At 48.5% G+C, this 20,582-nt stretch overlaps 1 protein-coding gene across 13 annotated transcripts in view; it reads right to left on the bottom strand.

Moving 5' to 3' along the window:
* The window catches only part of TNS1 (tensin 1), a 325,241-nt gene that overhangs the window by 285,254 nt on the left and 19,405 nt on the right, over window positions 1-20,582 (bottom strand). For 2 of the 13 annotated variants that reach the window (XM_081005166.1, XM_081005164.1), the window contains exon 1: window positions 5,346-5,456. The exons of the other annotated variants lie outside the window; for them this stretch is intronic. In XM_081005166.1, the coding sequence (XP_080861292.1) occupies window positions 5,346-5,441 (96 nt within the window). In that variant the 5' untranslated portion in view covers window positions 5,442-5,456. Of the gene's footprint in view, window positions 1-5,345; window positions 5,457-20,582 lie in introns of those variants that run through there. 13 annotated transcript variants of the gene reach the window in all.

Raw genomic sequence — 20,582 nt, 5'->3', positions numbered from 1 at the left:
TTTGTAGCCACCTTCAGCCATGTGACAGCAAGTCCAAGACTGGCCACAATGCTCATTCACATCACAACTGCCCCTCCTCTCTTCCTTCTCCCACAAGTTCAACATCCAGGCTTTATTAACACAGAAGCTCCCAGGGGTCTACTGAAGCTTCACATTGGAAAAACACTCAGCACAACTTCCTCTGGTGGCCCCTGCGCTGCAGATACAAGGAGCCAAAATTGCCTCCCTTGCTCCCAGTTTTGGCTCAGGCCTGCTCTAAGGAATGTGATGCTTCTGTGCCACTCAGGGCGAGAGCTTGGATGGGATGGAGAGTTGGAGGCGGGTGAAAGATCTTAAATTGCTCAAAAGCCACTGAGTGAGTCTGTTGACACAGAGTGGGGCCCTCTTTGTGTGAGAGACAGAGGGGGAGTGAGTGGGCTCCCATAAGTGAAAAATAGGGTGGGGATTCTTGCTAAGACCAATGGCTGTTTAATCTGTTTGAATGTCTTGTGTTTGTTTTTTACCCAGGTATTTGGTTAAACTGGAATGCTTACAATTTTTGTCATAGTTTTTCACATCTACCTCATGGCGGAACGGCAAATTTGTTGTTTATCTGACCTGTTGATATGATTTTGTAATCTGCGAATACTATTGTTTTTTCTCTGTTTATTTTTATTACTTTGTTTCCCCACTCTGGGGTTGAAAAAAAATTCAGTGAAGAGCAGGTTATAAATACTGTCAACAAATGATAAAATAAATCAATTATGCAAGCCAAATCCCTTGAGTTAAGCCAGGGGGAGCCTGAGGCATCAGAGACCTGCAGTCCGCCACCAAGAATTTAGTGGACATTCACTGTTGCCCCCAAACAGGGGTATGGGAGGGGAAACCTGGTGCCTGCCAGCTATCATTAGACAACAACAACCAGCCCTGGCCAGCATGGCCAATGGTCAGGGCTGATGGGGGCTGCAGTTCAGCAGTATCTGGAAGGTCACAGGTTCCCTACCCTTGCCCCAGAATAATGGGATGAAAACAACTCCTGAGCCCCCTGCAACACAAGTGTCACTGCACTGCACAGCACCCCCTTCAGGGCCTCAGAAGCACAACAAGCACAAAGGGCTCTGGGGTGGAGAGAGAAGACATGAGCTAAATGCCCTGGCCCCTCACTGCTGTCTGCTAGCAAGCCTGTGTGGTCCCACTGCACTGGAACCAATTTGGCCTTTGCTATACACCCTACAGCTAAGCAATTTGCTCAAAGCACTTCTTGCACCAAAGACAACAGCTGCCTTCTCTCTCTCCCCTCCCCAATCCACCCCCCATCTCCGGAGGCATTGCTTTGGCTGCAGCAGAAGCCCAGGAAAGCTACTGCAGCGTGGTGGTGAGGATGGCAGAAGCTTCTCAGCAGCAGCAGCAATACAACTTGGCCCCTAAACTCCCTGCTAAGCAAGCAGAGAGGGGAGAGCTAATCATCATGACAAAAGAGGCAGCGCAGGGAAGCTGGGCTGCAAAGTGCCCGTGGTGCAAGGCAACAGCTTCACTCAGTCGGAACAAGCCACTTTGCTAAAGGACCCTGCAAGGGCAAAGGGAAGAAGAAAAGCCCGTTGCCTCCTTTGCCTCTTCCTGCTGCTGCTGCTGCTGCTGCTGCTGCTGCTGGGGACTCCTGCCACACAGCACTGCTCTGTGAAGGAAACTGCAGCTACCACTGGGTCTCAGACAACTGGGATTGAAAAGGGGGGTGCTCTCTCTTTAGCATTCTGCCCTCCTAGTTCCTCCCACCTCCAGCTCTGATGGTGCACCTCAATTTGGGCTGGATAACCTGAGCTTTTAGAGCTCCTTACAGGCCATTCAGACCAGTATCCTGTTTCCACCGGTGGGCAGATATGGCTGCTTATACCAGCATGAAGATTAAACTCTCCATTCCCCCTTTCCCACTCCAACCTACACTGCTCACTCTAATTGTGGGTCCCACGTGCTCTTTCCCTTCTCCCAGCATCTTACGGCACTATCCTAACATCTGCTTTCTCCTATTGAAGTCAATGGGGCTTACTCCCAGTTGAGGGTTTTGATTGCATTTGGTGCTATAATTGCTGATCCCTAGACTACACAGATGATAGCTATGATGCAGGAGGGATAGCTTTGCCCTGGCTCATTTTAAAATTTTAAAAATACCACAAGCAGGAGGGATTAAAAGTTATATGGTACATCATCGGAGATGGCATGGGCACTAGCCAATAGGTATTTATGACACTCATTCAACCATTTTCTCTGCACAGCATTCATCAATACAAGAGGAACATTAGCTAAGAAACAAAATACTGTTGTCTTGGTTGTTGGAAAAGTGTGATTCTTCAGCAACAAATGTGATAGCTGTAAGAAATATACTGTGATCCCTCAGAATAAACGAGAAATGCCTGCATGTTTATTGCAGTCAATTGCCTTTCGCAAGCATGGTTTTGTGTATTGTGTGCACTGCATTGTAAGTAAGGAATCCGGTATTCCACATAAAAATTTGTCTCTTACGAAACTCAGGTTTCATTACAAATAAAGTTTCTGGGCCTTAGGACTACAATGATAGACTTGAAAGTACATTGGCAAAATGTCAGGCAGCTGAGAGCCAGTGCTGCTGCAACTATGGTTCCCACAATACTGGCTACTGATACTTCAGCTGAGGTTGACTGCATGCTTAGTCCACACAGCAAACTCCCCTCTCCTGCTTTAGCCTTGGTTAAGGAACTGGTCATCACTGACATTAACCCTGGTTAAGGTGAACCTCTCTCTCTTTTTAATGAGAACTTGAAACCAGGGTCTGAATCTGATTAACAAACTTGTTTAAAAGGGAACCATAGTGGCCTTAACCCTGGTTACCATGGGAGTGGGGAGAACTGACATATTCTGTAACTGTGGTTATGACAAAAGAATGTAATTTGTTTTGGGGGGGGAACCTGCTGGGGAGGAACAAATAACCACACAGCTTTCTCTTGGTCTCTTAACTGTGAGCAGGAGCTAGCAAGATATCTGCACATCCTGAGAGAGGACTAAGCAGGATTTTAAATTGTTGAAGGTGAAGGCTTCGTGTGTGTTTTTTTCCTTTTTTTGAGCACAAATTATGCAAAATAAGCAAATACATGCACATCTGCTCAATTTATTCAATTCACAGAATTCAGATCTTCACAGGCCAGAATATGGGTTTCACTGGTGCAGAACTTTCATCTTATTTTAGTTTACTGCAGAGTATGGACAGCCCTAGTAACAGATTCATGATGCCATATTCCCCTGTTGTGTTTCACATCTACAGTCTTGGCAAAGCTTCCTCCCCCTCCCTCCACCCACAAGAATATCCCTAATCCTTCCTGGCTCCTACACACTCAGCATGGGAGCCTTGAAACATTGGGGTGCGGAAGAGACATAGGGGTCACCAGTGCTGGGAAGGTATCTTCCTCTAGCCTCAGTACCAGGAACTGCAGTCATTTGGGGCAACACACAGAGCAAGCTTCAGATGGCTGCAAAGGCAAGCCAATTCCACTTCAAAAGCAGAGGGTGTTCAGGGCCCAAAACATCCTTAAGGCTCATCCAAATGCACGCCCAAACTTCACCAGAAACCCTTCCCAGGAGAGCTTCTTCAGAAGATGCCAGGCCACCGACTCCCTTCCCCCTCAGCTCAAAGACAGCAGAGTGGGTTGCAAATCTGCTCCATGAGGAACTTGTGAGCTGGAGGGTCCTAAAGGGTGCTGCTGGTCACCCATGCTGCTTTCCCATTGCCCTGGTGATGACATGACTGAGGAACCGGGAAGAACATTTAAAAAAATCAAGGGAGGGGGAGAAGGAAGGAAAAGAGGCCGGGAGAAAAAAAATAGTTTAGAAGAACTTGGTCTTATTTTACTTTATTATTGCATTCCACAGAGCTTGAGGAAGGGGGAAGCATTCCAAAGGAATTCTTCCCCCCCCCCCTCCGCATCATTTCCCCAGGACAGACACACTTCTGACATTCCATCACTGACTGTTCTCCAGATAGACAGATCCTTTACTTGTACCACGGTCACCATGCTCTCCTTCAAGATATATGGTGAGATTTTACAAAGAGAAAAGAAAAGCCTGGCTTCTTACAGATGCAGAAACCAGCATCTGTCTCTGGGATACCCAAGTAACAAGTGGTATGTTGCTGTGATGTGTCACCCCCTGCTGGCTCAGGGAGGACACAAGTCACTTGGCAGGGCAGGTCCGAAGCAGAATCACTGCAGGGCCCTATATATGCCTACATTTGATTTGAGTGTGGTCTTTAGTGTGCAGTTTAATACTGGACAACAGCCACCTGGAACCTGCTTTGCAATCCTGCCTGCCTCCCCCCACCTGTTATATATATCTGGGTAGCTTTCACCAGCAGCAGCCCTTTTGTTCAGAACCTTCCCAACAATGCAGCAGCAGCAAACTGATGGCAGCTCCAGACAGCATCATCTCTCCTGGTCCCCTGCTGGTGACATTCCCAAAGGGAGCCAGGAAAGAAAGAGCCACAGAAGCAATCAGGCAATAGGATAAGCAAGGTGTGTGGAGAGGGTGAGACAGGCCCTTGGAGCAGCCAGCAGAAGCATCTCTCTGACTGTATAACCAATGTGCAAATCAGGCAGGAGGAGATTGGTCAGTAGCCCCACCCCCCCACCCCCAGCACCTATTTGCAGCGCTTAGACTGTGTGCGTTCTGCACCTGGCTCCTTCTGGGCAATGGAATCGCTGAATTCAGGAGCAAGTTGCCTTTCCCCCCATTTCTGCTGTAGGAACCTGTGTGAATTTGTCAGGAGCCAAAGAGAGGTGCATTATGTGGGTGAGCTGGTGGGTGTGCAGAGATCCAAGTGCATGGTAGAGAGTGCGTGTGTGCTAAAGGGTATATAAGCCTTAAGTGGCTTGAGACGTGCGTGTGCAGTGCTCCATGTTACAGCGACTATGTCCCGCTCTCAGCAGCTGATGAGCACGAGGGCGCTTCTGCAGTCTGCGAGCCAGCGAACATGTCACGGTTGTGTGCGTGTGCATGCATCCAAGGGAGAGTTGGGCAGAGCACGCTCGGGCAGCGGTTGCAGGGGACTTGGTGGCCCCGAGGCAAGCACGCCTGGTGGGCAGACGACTAAGCCTGTGCAGAAGGGGGGGGCGGTGAACTGAACAATCAAGGCGCGAGCCAGTTTTTTGCAGCGCACGCGGGGAAAGGACCGGGGGAAACTCGATTGGGGAGGGGGGTCCGATGTGCCTTCATGATCGCGCTGCTGCGGGTGGCGTGGGGGGCTCTTCTCGCCAGTTAACTCGGAACTCCCTCACACTACGCAGCTTTTTCGAGGTGACGCCGCCATCTCTCCCCCCACCCCCCGCCAATGCAGCCCCGCTTACCTCCCGGTGCAGGCAGAATCGCAGGGGCAGGAAGCACGAGAAGAAGTATTTTCCCCAGCGGATCAGGGAAGCGAAGCACCAGCTCAGGCGCGTCATCGTTGCTGCTGCTGCCGCTGTCGGGCGAGGGATCCCGCTTCGCCCCGAAGTGGGAATCCCCGTTCACACTCCAGCCCCCACCCGGAGGCGACCGAGGAGCGGGATGGGGAGTGAGGGGGGTGTCCTTCCCAGCCGGAGGAAAATGGAGAGGGGAGAGAGGGACGCGGGCAGGCGAGCGACAGCCGGGGTTGGTGCAGGCGCGTCGCGTCCCCCTTGCTTCGTCGATCGCAGCCTCTGCAGAGCCCTGCGCGCCGCGGCGCCGGCGGCGGGAGGCAAAAAGAGGGGCGAGGACCCTGCGGGGCGGCGGTGCCGGCCGGATGGATTCCCCTCGCAGCACTGACCCGCCGCACGCGGCTTCCCGACCTGCTGAGCGCTGGCGGCGGTGGCGGCGACACCGCCCCCCTCCTCCTCTCCCTCCCCCTTCTCACCTCCCGCCCCCCCCCCCCCGCGCCCGCCAGCTCGCGCGCCTCTCCGGCAGCGGCAAACGGTAGCGCGGACTCTCCAGCCCCGCAGTGCGCGTAGGGGCGCAGGGCGACGCGGCGCTGCCTCGATCAGCTCCCTCCAAGCCGCCGGGGAGCGCTCCGAGTTCGGGCCGCGCGCTGCTGGGGGGTGGCGACGGGGGGGAGGGCGGAGACGCACGTGCCGCAGCCGAGACCCGAACCTGCCCTCACGCCCAAGCGGACCGCGAAGGACAGCACTGCCCTGGCCTGGCCTGCGTCGAGGGCTGGCCAGCGGTCCCTCCCCCTCCCTGCGGCGTTAACCCTAATCGATCCTGCGAGTCGCTCAGCCTTCACCTCTTGCTTCGACGTGGGAGCCTCAACGACGGAGGGTTTTTTAGGGGAGGGGGACTCCAGCCCTGGGTCTCGCTCCCATCCCCAAATGTTCTGCTCGTGGATGATTAAAGCGCAGCGTCTTCCCTCTCTTCTCTCCCCCCCCCTCCGCGCGCATCAAACCGTCTCCATCGATGGCTGATCGACACCCCCCGCCCCCTTAGTAATGTGCCCCCTTCGATGGGTACGTGATTTCCTTCTCCTGACCTCCCCAGTTCGTTGCCACAATCCAGTCTCTAGGTTTGCCATGCTTAATTAACCAGTTAGCAACACATCACTCTGAAGAGCTGCGTAAATGGCACTCGTGATCCTGTATCAATTAGAAGTAAGTGGGATCTGTGCATACACATAGATGCACGCGTTTAGCCTTGATGTCTGAGGAGCGTCGTTGAGGGGCGCTGGGAAAGGGCGGGGGAACGGCTTGTCAGTTCAACCCGTCAGGTCCTGGCTTTGAGGGCCATCAGAGTTGTAGGCGTGTGCTTGAAGAGGCAAGGACGCAGGAGCAGGTGGAACTCCGCAAAGTCAGTGGTGTAAGGCTTTAAAAAAAAATGAAGTAAAATGTGGGACATCTCATTTGAGAAATTTGGAGGAGAGGGCCAATAAGAGTGGCTGCCTTGCTAAAGCTGCACACTTACGCCAAGGCAGCAGGCTCAAGGCAGTGTGCAAATGCACACATACAGCCAGGATACATCAAAGCAGGCTGCATCAACACAAAGCATGCTCTGTGACAACAGTGCTATAGAAGGGTATAGCAGAATAGGAATGCAGGGACTCTACACCCAACATTGTTCCTTCTCCTGGGTCCCACCCAGATGGGCAGGGCAAGGGATCCACAAAAGTTGAGAGTCAGCAGCACACACTGGGCAGCACAAGTCAAATCCACACTGGAGATCTGAAAATGGCTTAAAGCCTCAAACTACAAAAGGATGTTGCAGGTTAAACACTGGTCATCACAAGGAGATTTCAACAACTTGCTCCCTATTGGCTACATCCAGTTCTTTTTTCAAGAATCACACTGCCTCATTCTGAACCAATAACATATCTGAATTTTCAATGAACCACCAAACGGGCTGTATAAGCTTTCAGCCCAGCATTCCTCATGCACTCACGCTCTAACCAAGGATGAGAAACAATGCTGGCTTTTGGGCACATGTTGATTTGCTGCTGGCTGGAAGCTTATCTGAATCCAACTGGCTCCCTTCTCCCAGTTTGGAAGCATCCCAAAAAGGAGGCCCCTGCTAATCTCGGTTGGTTCTGAGACACTTCTGGGCAGCAGAAAAGCCATGCAGACAAGAAATAGATGGTGAGGGGAAGAGTTGGGGAAAAGAGAGACAAGGCTACAGAAGTAAGGCACAGACTTGGTAGTGCAGGTAAGTGATGAGAGACTGTGATTGGATTCAGTGATCATACATGGGTCCCCTTTTTGACAGTACTGTGTATTACTTCACTTACATCAAAATGTGGCAAGTCAGTCCTGTTGCGTTTGGGAGCCCCTCCTGCTCTTTCTGCCAAGTGAGGCCCTGGACTTCTGCCCCAAAGTCCTGCCCTGGCAGCATCACAGGGCACAGACTCAATTAAGAGGACCTGATGTCATCAAATACTTGCTGTGATGGTGTTTGGCACAAAAACCAGGGCACCTCAGCAGGAATAGGACATGCATCAGTTAGGATGTACCGTTCCAGAAAAAAAGAGCTATTTTGCACCATGATGGACAAGGTCAGTGATAGCCCGTGACAAGGTTCCTTCAGTAGATGCTAATTTAAGTCTGCCAACAAAGGAAAATATGGTATGGATTTGACCAAAGACACAGAAGTAAAACAACAACAACAACCACCACCTCACTTAAATGTAGGCCAAGTCCCAACTGTGTCCCCTCAACAAGAAAAGGGGACTTGTGTTCTGTCAATGTCTTTGCCGAGACCAAAACTACCAGATTCAGTAGATTTGCCTCTTGATCCTAACCCACATTCCAAACAGCCCTCCAGTTGGAAGCCATATAGCCTATCAAGACTAAACTTCTGTCAGCAGGATTCCCAAAAGTCAAGTTGCTTTTAAGAGTCACCCAGTCATCCTTTAAAATTAAACTAATGTTGGATGCCATGAAAATGTTGGTTGATGAAACATAGGAAGCTTCCTTATATGGTTTCAAACAATTGGTCCATCTGCACTCTCTGGCAATGGCCCTCTCAAGTTTTATGCAGAAGTCTTTCCCAACCTATTCAAAAATGCCAGGTATCAAACCTGGGATGCTGTACATGCAAAGCAGATGCTCTACTGGGGCCGCAATACCTCAAGGACCGTCTCTTTCCATATGAACCTACCTGGATCCTGAGATCATCTTCTGAGGCCCTTCTTCATGTGTCTCCTTGAGAGGTCTGGAGGGTGGCAGCATGAGAACGGGCCTTCTCTGCAGTGGCTCCCTGTCTGTGGAATGCTCTCCCCAGGGAAGTTCGCCTGGTGCCTTCATTATACCTTTAGGTGCCAGGCAAAAACATTCCCTTTTAGCCAGGCCTTTGGTTGATTTAATTGACATCCTATACCCTTTTAAAATGTGGGGGGGGGGTTACTGGGTTGTTGCTTTTATTTTGATTATGTATTTTGTGGTTTTATACTTTGATTTTATTCTGTGAACCACCCTGAGACCTCCAGGTATAGGGCAGTATATAAATTTATTTATTTATTATTATTATTATTATTATTATTATTATTATTATTATTATTTTCACTGTAATGATCTCTAGGTCCCAGGCAGCATGCTGCAATACTGGCTTATAAACCTCACCAGAACCTAATGCCTATTATCAGCAGTGCAAGGTGAACTGTTGGTTCACAGCTGCAAGTTAACCTTGCAGCAAAACACAGGACTGACAGACTCTGCTGGTTAGTAGGGAAAGAGAACTGTGAGGAATTCACTGGTGTACAGTCCTTGGAAGCACCAATCTCCTACCAGTCACAGAAGAATGGATGGGACAACAGGTAAAAATAGGACCCACCAAGCTTTACTAACTAGACTGTTCCAGAGGAGAGTCAACAAGTGTTAATGCCAACTTGTCTAAGAAGAGTCTACACCAGTGCCCCATCTAGTCCAGCATCCTGTTCTCACAATGGCCAACCACATGCCTATGGAAAACCTGCAAGCAAGGAACCTGTTTATTAGGTTCAAAACAAACAAACTTAGTTGAATGGACTACTAGTTTTATTCACCATGGCCTCGTATTTTTTGTTTTAGCCCAAATGTGGGCAAAGATTAGACGACATTTTGGAATTTTGTTCCTGTTTTTCTCTTGTCTCAGGAATCTCCATGTTGGATGACCACCAAAAGCTGCATCTGAGTTTGTATATAAATCTGCATTCCCCAGTAGTCTTTTTTCCCCCCTGGCCTAGCTTGTCTCATGCAAATTGCCCATTTCCTGTCTGGTCACGTCCCTTGTTGTACAAAGGCCTGCTTGGTTTACTGTTTCTTCCTGGCCAAAGAAAACAATAGTCTAATTACTGGACTGTTTCTTCTCACTAAATAGTTCATAGCTTTCCCCATATGTGAGCCCTGGCAGACCTACTCTGCTGACGTTATGTACTCCATTGCCTTAGGTCATTCTGTGATACCTACCTAAATGTGAAAAGTAAGATCTGTCTCTAAGAAATTAAAAACACAATCTTATAAGGGCTACTCAGAATTAACCCCCATTGAGTTCAAATGGGCTTATTCCCAGGTAAGTGATGGTAGGATTGCAGTCTAAGTTTGAAAATTACTTGATCCTGGCAATCTCAGTTAAGAAAGATTAGGATTGGCTGGTTCAATTGTGATGTCGCTTAGTCTCTGCAAGGAGTTGTTTAAAATAGGAATCATTTCCAAAAGAGTAGTTGTGTTAATCTGTTGCAGCAAAAACTACTGAGAGTCTCATGGCCCCTTAAAGCAGTAGAACCTGTGGTCTTCCAGATGCTGGACTCCAACTCCCACCTGCCCTATAAGCTGCTCTTGCCAATTTGGAGGAAGAGCAGGGGTAAAAGCATTCAGTTATGAGTGGGAAGGATCGCATCCCAGCAACCTAGCAGAGAATGGGGTGCATTTCTTGCCTGAAACTATTTTCCTAGCTGCTCTGGGCCAGGGTGTAGAGACACAATTTTTGCACTCCTCTGGGCCTGCGCCTTTGCCAGGAGCCAACCTACCCAACCCCTAAGTATGTCCCTGCCTGTTCTGAACCATGGAGTACATGGCGGCAAGTCCCACTGGAGTGCACAATCCCACAGCAGTGGCTAGCACACATTCCAGCAGCCTAACAACTCCAAAGCCCAATCTGGCCAGGTTCCTACCTTTGCAGCCAATCTGGGGGTCAGGGTACCTGGAGGTCAGTCCCACACAAGCATAGCCCCAAAGAGCTCCCTGGGCCATCCAAGCCATGGTCCAATCAATGTTGGAAGCTAAGCAGACACAGCAGCTCAGCTCTGCTTCCCTGTGACCCTCACCTGTTCTGAGTCTACTCCAGCTGAGGAATCACCAGAGCTAGTGAGCCCCACCTGGGCAGCTAATGAGCTGGGCTGTGGGCCCTCACCTGCCTCAGCCTCCTACAGCATACCTCCTGCTGCTCCTTACACCTCAGAGCCTGCCATGTTTGGGAAGACAGGAGCCCCTCTGGCTCTGGTGATGGGTCCTGCTGCTCTGGTTCCTGTACACTGACCTCCATCTCCTCAGCATCCTCCATCACCCCATGAGTACTTTCTACACCAATCTCTCCTTCTCCATCCCCAGCCTGCCCCGGTGTGCCCCAGTCATGGCTAAACCCCTCACCAGGATCCTCTTCCTCCTCCCTGCCGTCCTGCCAGTTCATGACACTGGCCAATCAGAATGCAGTTAGGCTAAGGGCAGCAGGTTACCCCTCCCGCTCCTGCTTAAAGGTAGGCTTGCAACTGCCCATTGCATTTTGCACTTTCAGATGCTTAGCATTTGTGTAGCACTTTAGAGAGTTCAATCTATTTTGTGTGCATTATCTCAGTCATTGCCTTACAACAGCTTTGCAAGATAGGTCAGCAGTATTATTGCCATCTCCCACCTTGAGGATGCTGGGTGAGTGGGCTGAAGGAATATTGGCCGCTTTGGGCAGGTTCAACATAGAGATGAGGAGCAGACTAGGGGATTTACATCTAGTCTACTGTCCTCTCCTCACAGTGGCCAACTAGACGCCTATGGGAAGCCTGCAACCAAGACTGAAGCACAACAGCAGTCTCCCCACTTGTGCTCCCCAGCAACTAGTATTCAGATGCATACTGCTTCTGACATGACCATCATGGCTAGTAACTATTGATAGCCTTAATAATTTACTAGTTCACTGTTCAGCCTCTTAGCCACTGTGTTCCACCAGATGTATTCAGCACAGCATAACAACAAAGGATAGGGCAGCTCTCATAAAGGAGCTCCTGGGCTAGGCCAGCCTCAAGTCTAATTCTCTCTTGTCAATAGCCTATTTCTTGCAGATGAACAGAGACAGGGGTCCACGTTTAGCTAATTCATTTGTATGGCCCGTATAAAACTCACACACTGCTCGCATCCCTTAAGCAATTCAGTGCTAGGTGTTAAGCTGAGCTGTTGCGATCAGCTCTACTGATTACATTGCCAGGGAATGCAAGCACAGCACAAAAACCCGCAGGCCACCTACTGGCACAGAGAGGAGCTTTGGCGCTGCACTGCTACTGGGTCTGACCTGGATCTTTCCCTCCAAGCCAAAGTGTGCAGAATACTAAGCTTCTGTCTACAGACACCCATGACCTCTGCCTGCAGCGGCAGGCACTGACCTACTCAGGTTTTTTATCCGGGTGGAATGGCATCTTATAGGAAGCAGCATAGGCCTGTTCCCCAAAATAGCAACTCAGTATCCAGTTCCTCCCTTCCCTCTTTAACATATAGTAAAGCTATACCCACATCCTGCCTCATTACTATGTGCATTTTCCCTACCCTACATACTACAGAGCACAATGGATAAGTGTAGGTGGTGCAGCATTGGCATAACATGTCGCTCTGATTCTTGCAACCATGTTCTGAACTAACACTGGTTTCTGAACAATCTTCAAATGCAGCTCTGTATATAATGCATTGCAGTAGTCTAACCCAGAGGTTATTAGAGCATAGATAACTGAGGCCAGGTCAGGATATAATCAGGTATTCCTGTCTGTATTAGTTTCTTCTCACTACCATCTGCTAGATCACCTGGTCATAGTCTTCCCTGCTGTGGTGAGATGCATTGTATTTCAATTCAAATTATATAAATGATTTGCAAAATGGCATCTATATGTATAAATTAGCACCTGCAGATTTATGCAGAACTATGTCCTCTTTTGTCTTCTTTCTGTTTCTTTTTATGTGATTCATTTCCTCCTTTGGGGCAATGTGTTATTTGCTATTCCATAGCCATCTGAAGTCCAATTGCACAATACGCCTTGCAACTACCACAATGCCTGAGTCCTAGGCTATGTTTCATGTTGGATTCAGCATTTGCTCCTCTTCCAAGTGATGTATCTTGAACAGCTGCTCAAGTCAAAGCTCTAGTGGCATCAACTAGAAACATTCAAGATGTTTCCAGTAAAGAAACTGGTCATTGGCTGCTGCCTAGAACACTTCAGCTTAGGATTGTGGTGAACTCCAAAGATGCAGCAGCCTAAGAAGCTGAAGTGGAGCCACAATGCTCTCAAATGCCTCTTGTCACTCAGAGCAGGGTATCCTTATGATGGCCAATAGTGTCCAGAGGGCCCAGATTATGTTGAGACTGCCACGAATCCGGATGCTAGCCCATCCCTGCATCTTCTGAATGACCCTGCTACCAAAGACCTCATCACCATCACTCTCCTCACAGATGTTAAGTTGCCAAACCCCTTGCAGAGTGAATGAATGGTGAATAAAATCTGCCTGGGAACCAAACAAGAGGGAGGGAGGAAGATAAACTATAGACAGCCTGGTTTGAAACATGCCAGATGGCAGTCCAGCTTGACCTCAACGCCAGGCAATGGACAACTTCACTTTCTGCATTCATTTCAATGCAACAACATACACAGGTGACAAGCTTGCCTCTTATTTCCTTCAGAGAAGTGCCAGTTCTCCCTGACTATTTATTGCGCCAATGCCTTTCCAGAACTATTAAACCAAGCAGGTTAGGAGGAGGTCCTGTTCCTCTCCCATCTGCTGCAGCCTGGTGCATTGGAACTAGGAACGCAGAAGCTGACATTGCTCTTGACAGAGTTGTGGCCTAGGCCTGGCCTCGCCTCAGGAACACTTGGCTAATTACTCTGCCAGGCACTTTAATCAGGGAATTGCCAGCAAGGCCTCACACAGCCCTTGCTCAAGAACCCCTCCCCCTCTTCTTCCAGCACTGGCCCATTTGCTTTATTGTCTCCAGAGAGCTCAGGCCCAACTAATTTAATTTTGCGCTCTGACCAAGGACGCACAGCCGTCCTCTGCCTTCAACTGGGAACGGGGAGGAGGGGAGCAGCTCCTTTAAGCTTTCCCCCATGCCCTGTGCATACGCATGAGGGCAACCATAGGCCGAGATCTCCCCTGCACCCACCAATAAGGGGGCTTAACACAGCTGCCAGGCCATTAAACCATCTTATTTAAAGATGTGTCCTGTTTCTGATGAGGAAAGAAGGAAGCAAGTCTGCAGTGCCCAGTGCCCATTGGGACTGGTAGGGTGGAAGACAGGGAGCCTGACAGGCAGAGCAAACTGATTCTAGTTTTGTCTCCTCTGTCTTCTCTACTGAGTTATATAAGGGCAGCACGGAGACTAAGGGTGAGGAAGCTGACAGGCAGGACTGCTTACTGGACTGGCTGTGAGGAAGAAAGCAGACGGGGGGGGTCTGGCTGAGGGCAGGTTGAGACTGCTGGGTCATTGAGATCGAAGCAGCCTCCACTGGTAAGAGAAGCAAGGCCAGCTGCAGGACCAGTCCAATATGTTCTGCTGCCTGAGGAGGAACAGCTAATGGCACCCCTCTCCCCTACTCAAGGCCATTAAGGTTGGCTGCATTCTTCTGACACAGGTGACCATAAATCCCACAAGTGCCTCAGCAAATACAACAGTGAAATTAAATTGCTATCAATTTGCTGCCCTTTCACAAGACCCCAGACTCAACTGCTTGAGGCAGCCACCTCGCTGTGCTCTGGCCAGTGCCAGATTTTAGAGGGCCCTGGGCAATGTGCCCTTTGGCAAGCCCTCTGTTGGTAGGCTGTGGCAGGCTTACCAGAATCAGTCAGCTGCCTCTCTAACATTGCCAAGCAGCTTGGCCCAAATGCCATTTTAATTTCTCGCAGTGTCCTGGAGCTACACTACACTATGACAGAGACAGTCTGGGGAATTTAAGTTGTGCCTGTATACACCTGGCTGGGCCCACGTGGTGTGCCTGGTTGGGTGTTTAGGGTTTTTAATAAGAGGTCTCAGAGCAGGCACCAGTGGTGGGTCCCTTTTGTGGCCCTGGCAGCTACTAAAGGATGCCAGGTGTTGACCCTGACCCTGGCAAAGAGAGACAGGGCCAAATTAGAAGTAGCCATGCAGCCTGAAGACAGCCTTCCATGTTCATGAGCCAAGTTGCCATGCATGGACCATTTTCACAGATCATATCCGGTTTGCAAAAAAGTGGTTCCTCTTCGCTGCCCTAAGGGGAGCTACTGCTAACCATGGTTGACAATACTAAGCTAGAAAGACAAATAATCTGACTTGGTAGAAGAGAGTGTTTTATGTTTCTAGCTTAGTCTCTGAAAAAAATGCATTGCCTGATATCCAGTGGCACTCACACAAATGCACACATGCGCACACATTTGTCTACACTGAGGGAATTCTTGGAGGCCCACCCCCAAGTGCCCCTGCCATTAGAGGTGGTGACTGAGACAGAAGGTTGTCCTTGTTGCTGCAACTACATATTTCTTTTCAGCACCAGGCAAATATTTCTCCCTCTCCAGGCCTTTTAAACTCTGATGGCAATGGTTTTATGCTTCAGACATTTCTGCTCTTTTATTCTTTTATTTGTGTTAAGATGTTGTTGTCTAATCAGAATTCAGTCCCATTGAGTTTAATGGTACTTCCAGGTAAAAGTGTACAGGATTGTAGCCAAAGTGTTCCATAAGTAAGGACAACTTACACACTGGGCCTTTTTGGATGTAAATGCTAAACTATGGTTTAGCATTATGTGCCTCACCTACACAGTCCTCAAGCTTGCACACCACACCCTCTGCCTCCTTCTCTGGCATGGGCACAAGGAGGAAACTGGAAGATTATGCTTTTAAACTAAACATAATTCCCTGTGACATCTGAACTCAGAGAAACTATGGTTAATTTACACTAAGGGTGGGGGACCTGTGCTCTTCCATCATCTTTGACCATTAGCTATGCTGGCTTTAGCTTGATGGGAGTTGAAGTCTCAACAACATCTGGAGGATCACGGGATCCCAATCCCTGGTTTAAACTATCTTCAAACAAGTCTGCATCAGTCCTTAGTTTATGAACCTAACATATTTGATAACCAGAGTTTAACCTAACCAGAGTTTCCCCAAGTTCAGATGTAACCGGAAACTTTAGACACTTCCACTTTTAAACTGAAGAAAGTGGGGGGAAGCAGACCTTGCAAGCCTGAGACTCATGAACGGAGGAGCCAAACTGGGCCAGTGTGCTTTTGATGTGCTTTTAAAATCATATACTTCCAAAAATGTAGAAATATGAATGAGACAAATAGGTCTTTGCAAAAACATGCACCACACAATTTCCTGCATCATAGAAGAATATTACCGAGAAAGCTGGGACTGGCTGCTACACATTCTATCCATACAGGTAGAGCGTTGCAGGGGTTTTTTGTGTTTTTTGCCCCATTTCCATTGCCCCCCCCCCAAAAAAATCCTGATTTTCTACTGTATCTTCCTACGGGTAGTTGGATAACATGGATGCCTAAGAGAGCAGCGTGTCCCAATCATTCACTTTACAATATCATCACTGTCATTTGGGATCCCAGTCCTGACACAGCAGAAACCGTTTTGCAGATGAGGCTTCAGACAAGCTGTTGGCAATGATTCCAAAGTCTTTTTTTGACTGGGAGCCCAGCAATTTTGTTATTTAAGTAATTAACTCGCACAATGGTCTAAGAGAGCAAAGGCTTAATCATAAGGGAGGCCTGGGGAAGTGGCAGTGGTGCAGGGATCCGGTGGGGGGCGGGAGGAGAGAGCGAGAGAGCTAGACAACGCAGATTTCAAATTTAGTCAAAGGATGGCAAAAAAGATACCAGGGTCTGATTTGGTCACTGGAGGCTGATTCCTGTAATAACAACAACAACAAAAACCCAGCATCCTCGAAATTGAATTTCAGGCTGGGGGAAATCCAATGCCACCATGAGACACACAAGCAAAGAAACTGAGCTCTGCAGCTAGGAAAGGAGAGGGATAACAGGAGTATTCAAAGAATGCCGAGAATTCTCAGTCCTGAATTCATAAAGCCAGCATCACCACATGCATTAGTTGATTCTGGACTAAGAGGCCTCTTCGTTTTGCAGTGGAGGGTTGAGGACAGAAGCTACATCACTGGTGGATGACCAGCCAGGGCAGTAGCTCCCCTGAGCAGGGCTTTCACTACTGTATACTCTTGCAGCAAGAGAGCATCTCCTCACAAAGTATAGTACTAGGTGGTCATGTGACCTCCTTTAGGGAAGGGTTGTAGATCAGTGGTAGCACATCTGCAAACATCTACCTTCTTTTGTCCTTTTTACTTATGACAAATTTCTTCTCCTCCCACCCCATGAGTGGTCAGTCTATATTGTACAGAGTATAGTTCCAGGATAGCAATCCTGTACATTATTAGCTGTGTGCAAGTCCCATTCATTCCCAGTAGGTCTTATTCACAGGCAGCCGTGTGAATGACTGGCGCCAGAGTCACCATGTCCTTTTTATTTTATTAAAAAACTCTTTTTACATTAAGGGCCTTCTTGCACAATCACTTTTATTGTACAAAAAGTAATTATTTCTCTCACGCGTGCATGCATCTTTTACAGGGACTCTGCATTCTCTAGTCTTTTAGAAGTGCATTATTTTCTACCTAAGAAGGCAGAAGACTTCCTTCCTGAGTGGAATGTGGTCATGTGAATATTGTGAGCACCGTGAGACTTTTAATGTGTGATGTGACTGATGATCAGCAGCACAACTCCTCAATATGTGTGGTCCTGTTTTATGTTTTGTTTTTTAATTAAATTAAAAATTTAATGTTGTTGTTTTTTCAGGCCATTCACTCTTTACCTGGGGAGTTATACACATCTGGACAGATTCAAGGATGGGCTGTCCCTGGTGACCAGATGCAAAGGGCTCTTGATTGTTCCCTAATATTCAGGTACAAGAAGGGATTTGAGCAGGAACATCATGCCGTGTAGGGATGAGAAAAGCAACCCCATCTTCTGTTCAGCTCTTAAGGTTACAGGGGCCTTATGCTCCTTTGTATCCTATACCCATCCCTCAACCAGATTGGCCTTGGCTCTTGGAATGAGTACATCACACCTTGCAGGTAACTAAAGATGCATTTTGAATTGATGCAAGGGCACACGCTCATCTCAAACTTCTCTACTATCTAAGCAACCACTAGAGGGCAACAGTAGCCCTCCCTAACTGTGCATGCTCATAGGTAGGCTCTTTCTCTCTCTCTATCTCAACCCTCCACCTCTGAGTCAAGTTCTTTCATTTCAGTGAAATAAGGGGGGGAAATAAGAACTTATATCAGCTTAACACTACTGTCATATTAAACACACACACACACACACACACACACACACACTCAAAAGAGAATAATAATAATAATAATAATAATAATAATAATAATAATAATACTGTAACAACAACAACAACTTATTATTTATACCCTGCCCATCTGGCTGGGTTTCCCCAGCAACTCTGGGCGGCTTCCAACAAAATATTAAAATACAATAGTCCTTCAGATATTAAAAACTTCCCTAAACAGGGCTGCCTTCAGATGTCTTCTAAAAGTCTGGTACTGTAATTGTTTTTTCCTTTGACATCTGGTGGGAGGGCATTCTACATGGTGGGCGCCACTACCGAGAAGGCCCTCTGCCTGGTTTCCTGTAACTTCGCTTCTCGCATTGAGGGAACTGCCAGAAGGCCCTCAGTGCTGGACCTCAGCGTACAAAAGTTCTGTCAAAGAAGCAACCCCATCTCTTTTGCCAGGTCCTTTGCTGAACCTTTTTCTTTTTTAATGTTCACACTGGCAACTCATGACCACTGGGTCTGGTGGGGCAGGAGGCAGGGAGGCCAACAGTAGGTGGCGCCAGAGTCAGTGACAGGTGGAGCCAAAGCCAATGACAGGCAGAGCCAACACAGGACTCAGCTCGCAACCCCAGAGTTGGCCACAACTGGATCTAATTGTTGGAATTCTGCCTGGGTCAGAGGAATGTGCCACAGCGTAGGCACCGGCAGATATTCCTGTCGACCTCCCCGCGTCTCCACTCTGCTGATAAGCAGGCGAGGTCCGGCGATTCTTCTCAGATGTATGAGAGGAACACACCGTTCTTCCTCTTACATCAGTACAGAGAATCATGTCTGCACTCAACAACAGCAAGAAGAAAACTCCTCCCAAGTACATCCAGTACGGGTCATATGACACACACACACACTGAGCTAACATCCGGTGCTCAGTACAGAATGGACTGCCCCTTTGTTCCCATGGCAACAGTCACAAACATCCTGTCTGGCTTTCCAGCCACAAGCAGCTGGCTGAGCTGCTAGAGCCTTTGCTTGCTGCAGCATTGGTGCTTTATGGTAACATACTCCCCCTAAAGTATCAATGTGTGCCGCGAGCAAAGCGTCATCCAGAGAAGAAAACAAACAGTTGTTATATTTATAACATTCCCCTGTTGTTTCAGTTCCACCCTTGGAACTACCCGCCACTGGTTTAACCAATGTACCTCTCTGGTTGTGTGACTTCGCATTACCTCGGTTAACAACTCTCTGTTGTGCCTTTGTCTCTGACTCAGACACAGCTTCAATCTGTCCTTGGTCGTTTACAATAGCAACATATGCAAGGTTAGCAAACTCCTTTGAATACCTCTTGGGTGGTACACCCTTCGTTGCTCTCTCAGACCTACGTATGAGGTTCTGATCCTCTGTGCTCACTGGTTCAACCTTTGGACTCTGTCGAGAACCAGTAGCAATCAGTGGTTCATCCTCCTCTTCTGAGGGTCTAGTCATTATGTGAGATTTCCTCTCAATGACTGTGACAACTGAACTCTCTGAGCTATCAGTGTCATCATCAGTACTACTGAACTCAATAAGATCAAACTCATCATCATCATCATCATCAGAATCCGAAGGCTGCCACTGTTGGAATTCTGCCTGGGTCAGAGGAATGTGCCACAGCGTAGGCACCGGCAGATATTCCTGTCGCCCTCCCCGCGTCTCCACTCTGCTGATAAGCAGGCGAGGTCCGGCGATTCTTCTCAGATGTATGAGAGGAACACACCGTTCTTCCTCTTACATCAGTACAGAGAATCATGTCTGCACTCAACAACAGCAAGACGAAAACTCCTCCCAAGTACATCCAGTACGGGTCATATGACACACACACACACTGAGCTAACATCCGGTGCTCAGTACAGAATGGACTGCCCCTTTGTTCCCATGGCAACAGTCACAAACATCCTGTCTGGCTTTCCAGCCACAAGCAGCTGGCTGAGCTGCTAGAGCCTTTGCTTGCTGCAGCATTGGTGCTTTATGGTAACACTAATGGTCAGGGGTCCCTTTACCTTTAATTTATACAGCTGCAAATAAAACGTTTTAAATGTGTTGTAAAGTGCAATATACAAATGTGACACTAGATGGCGACAGTGAGCTATGCCAAATTCAATGTGTTTTTCAAAACGTTTTTTAAAAAAGCATTTTCACAGCGTTTTTTATATGTGTGTAGATTCCACCTAGGGACACGGGTGGCGCTGTGGGTTAAACCACAGAGCCTAGGACTTGCCGATCAGAAGGTCGCGGTTCGAATCCCCGCGACAGGGTGAGCTCCCGTTGCTTGGTCCCTGCTCCTGCCAACCTAGCAGTTCAAAAGCACGTCAAAGTGCAAGTAGATAAATAGGTACCGCTCTGGCAGGAAGGTAAACGGCGTTTCCGTGCGCTGCTCTGGTTTGCCAGAAGCGTCTTAGTCATGCTGGCCGCATGACCCGGAAGCTGTACACTGGCTCCCTCAGCCAATAAAGCGAGATGAGCACCGCAACCCCAGAGTCAGCCACGACTGGACCTAATGGTCAGGGGTCTCTTTACCTTTACCTAGATTCCACCTAAGTCTAGCACTGTCCC

This window comes from Podarcis pityusensis, assembly GCF_964106645.2.
Source record: "Podarcis pityusensis genome assembly, chromosome: 1".
In the NCBI taxonomy this organism is placed as follows: Eukaryota; Metazoa; Chordata; class Lepidosauria; order Squamata; family Lacertidae; genus Podarcis; species Podarcis pityusensis.
Note: the sequence above shows the minus strand (reverse complement) of the source record. Positions and strands in the feature narration are given on the sequence as shown.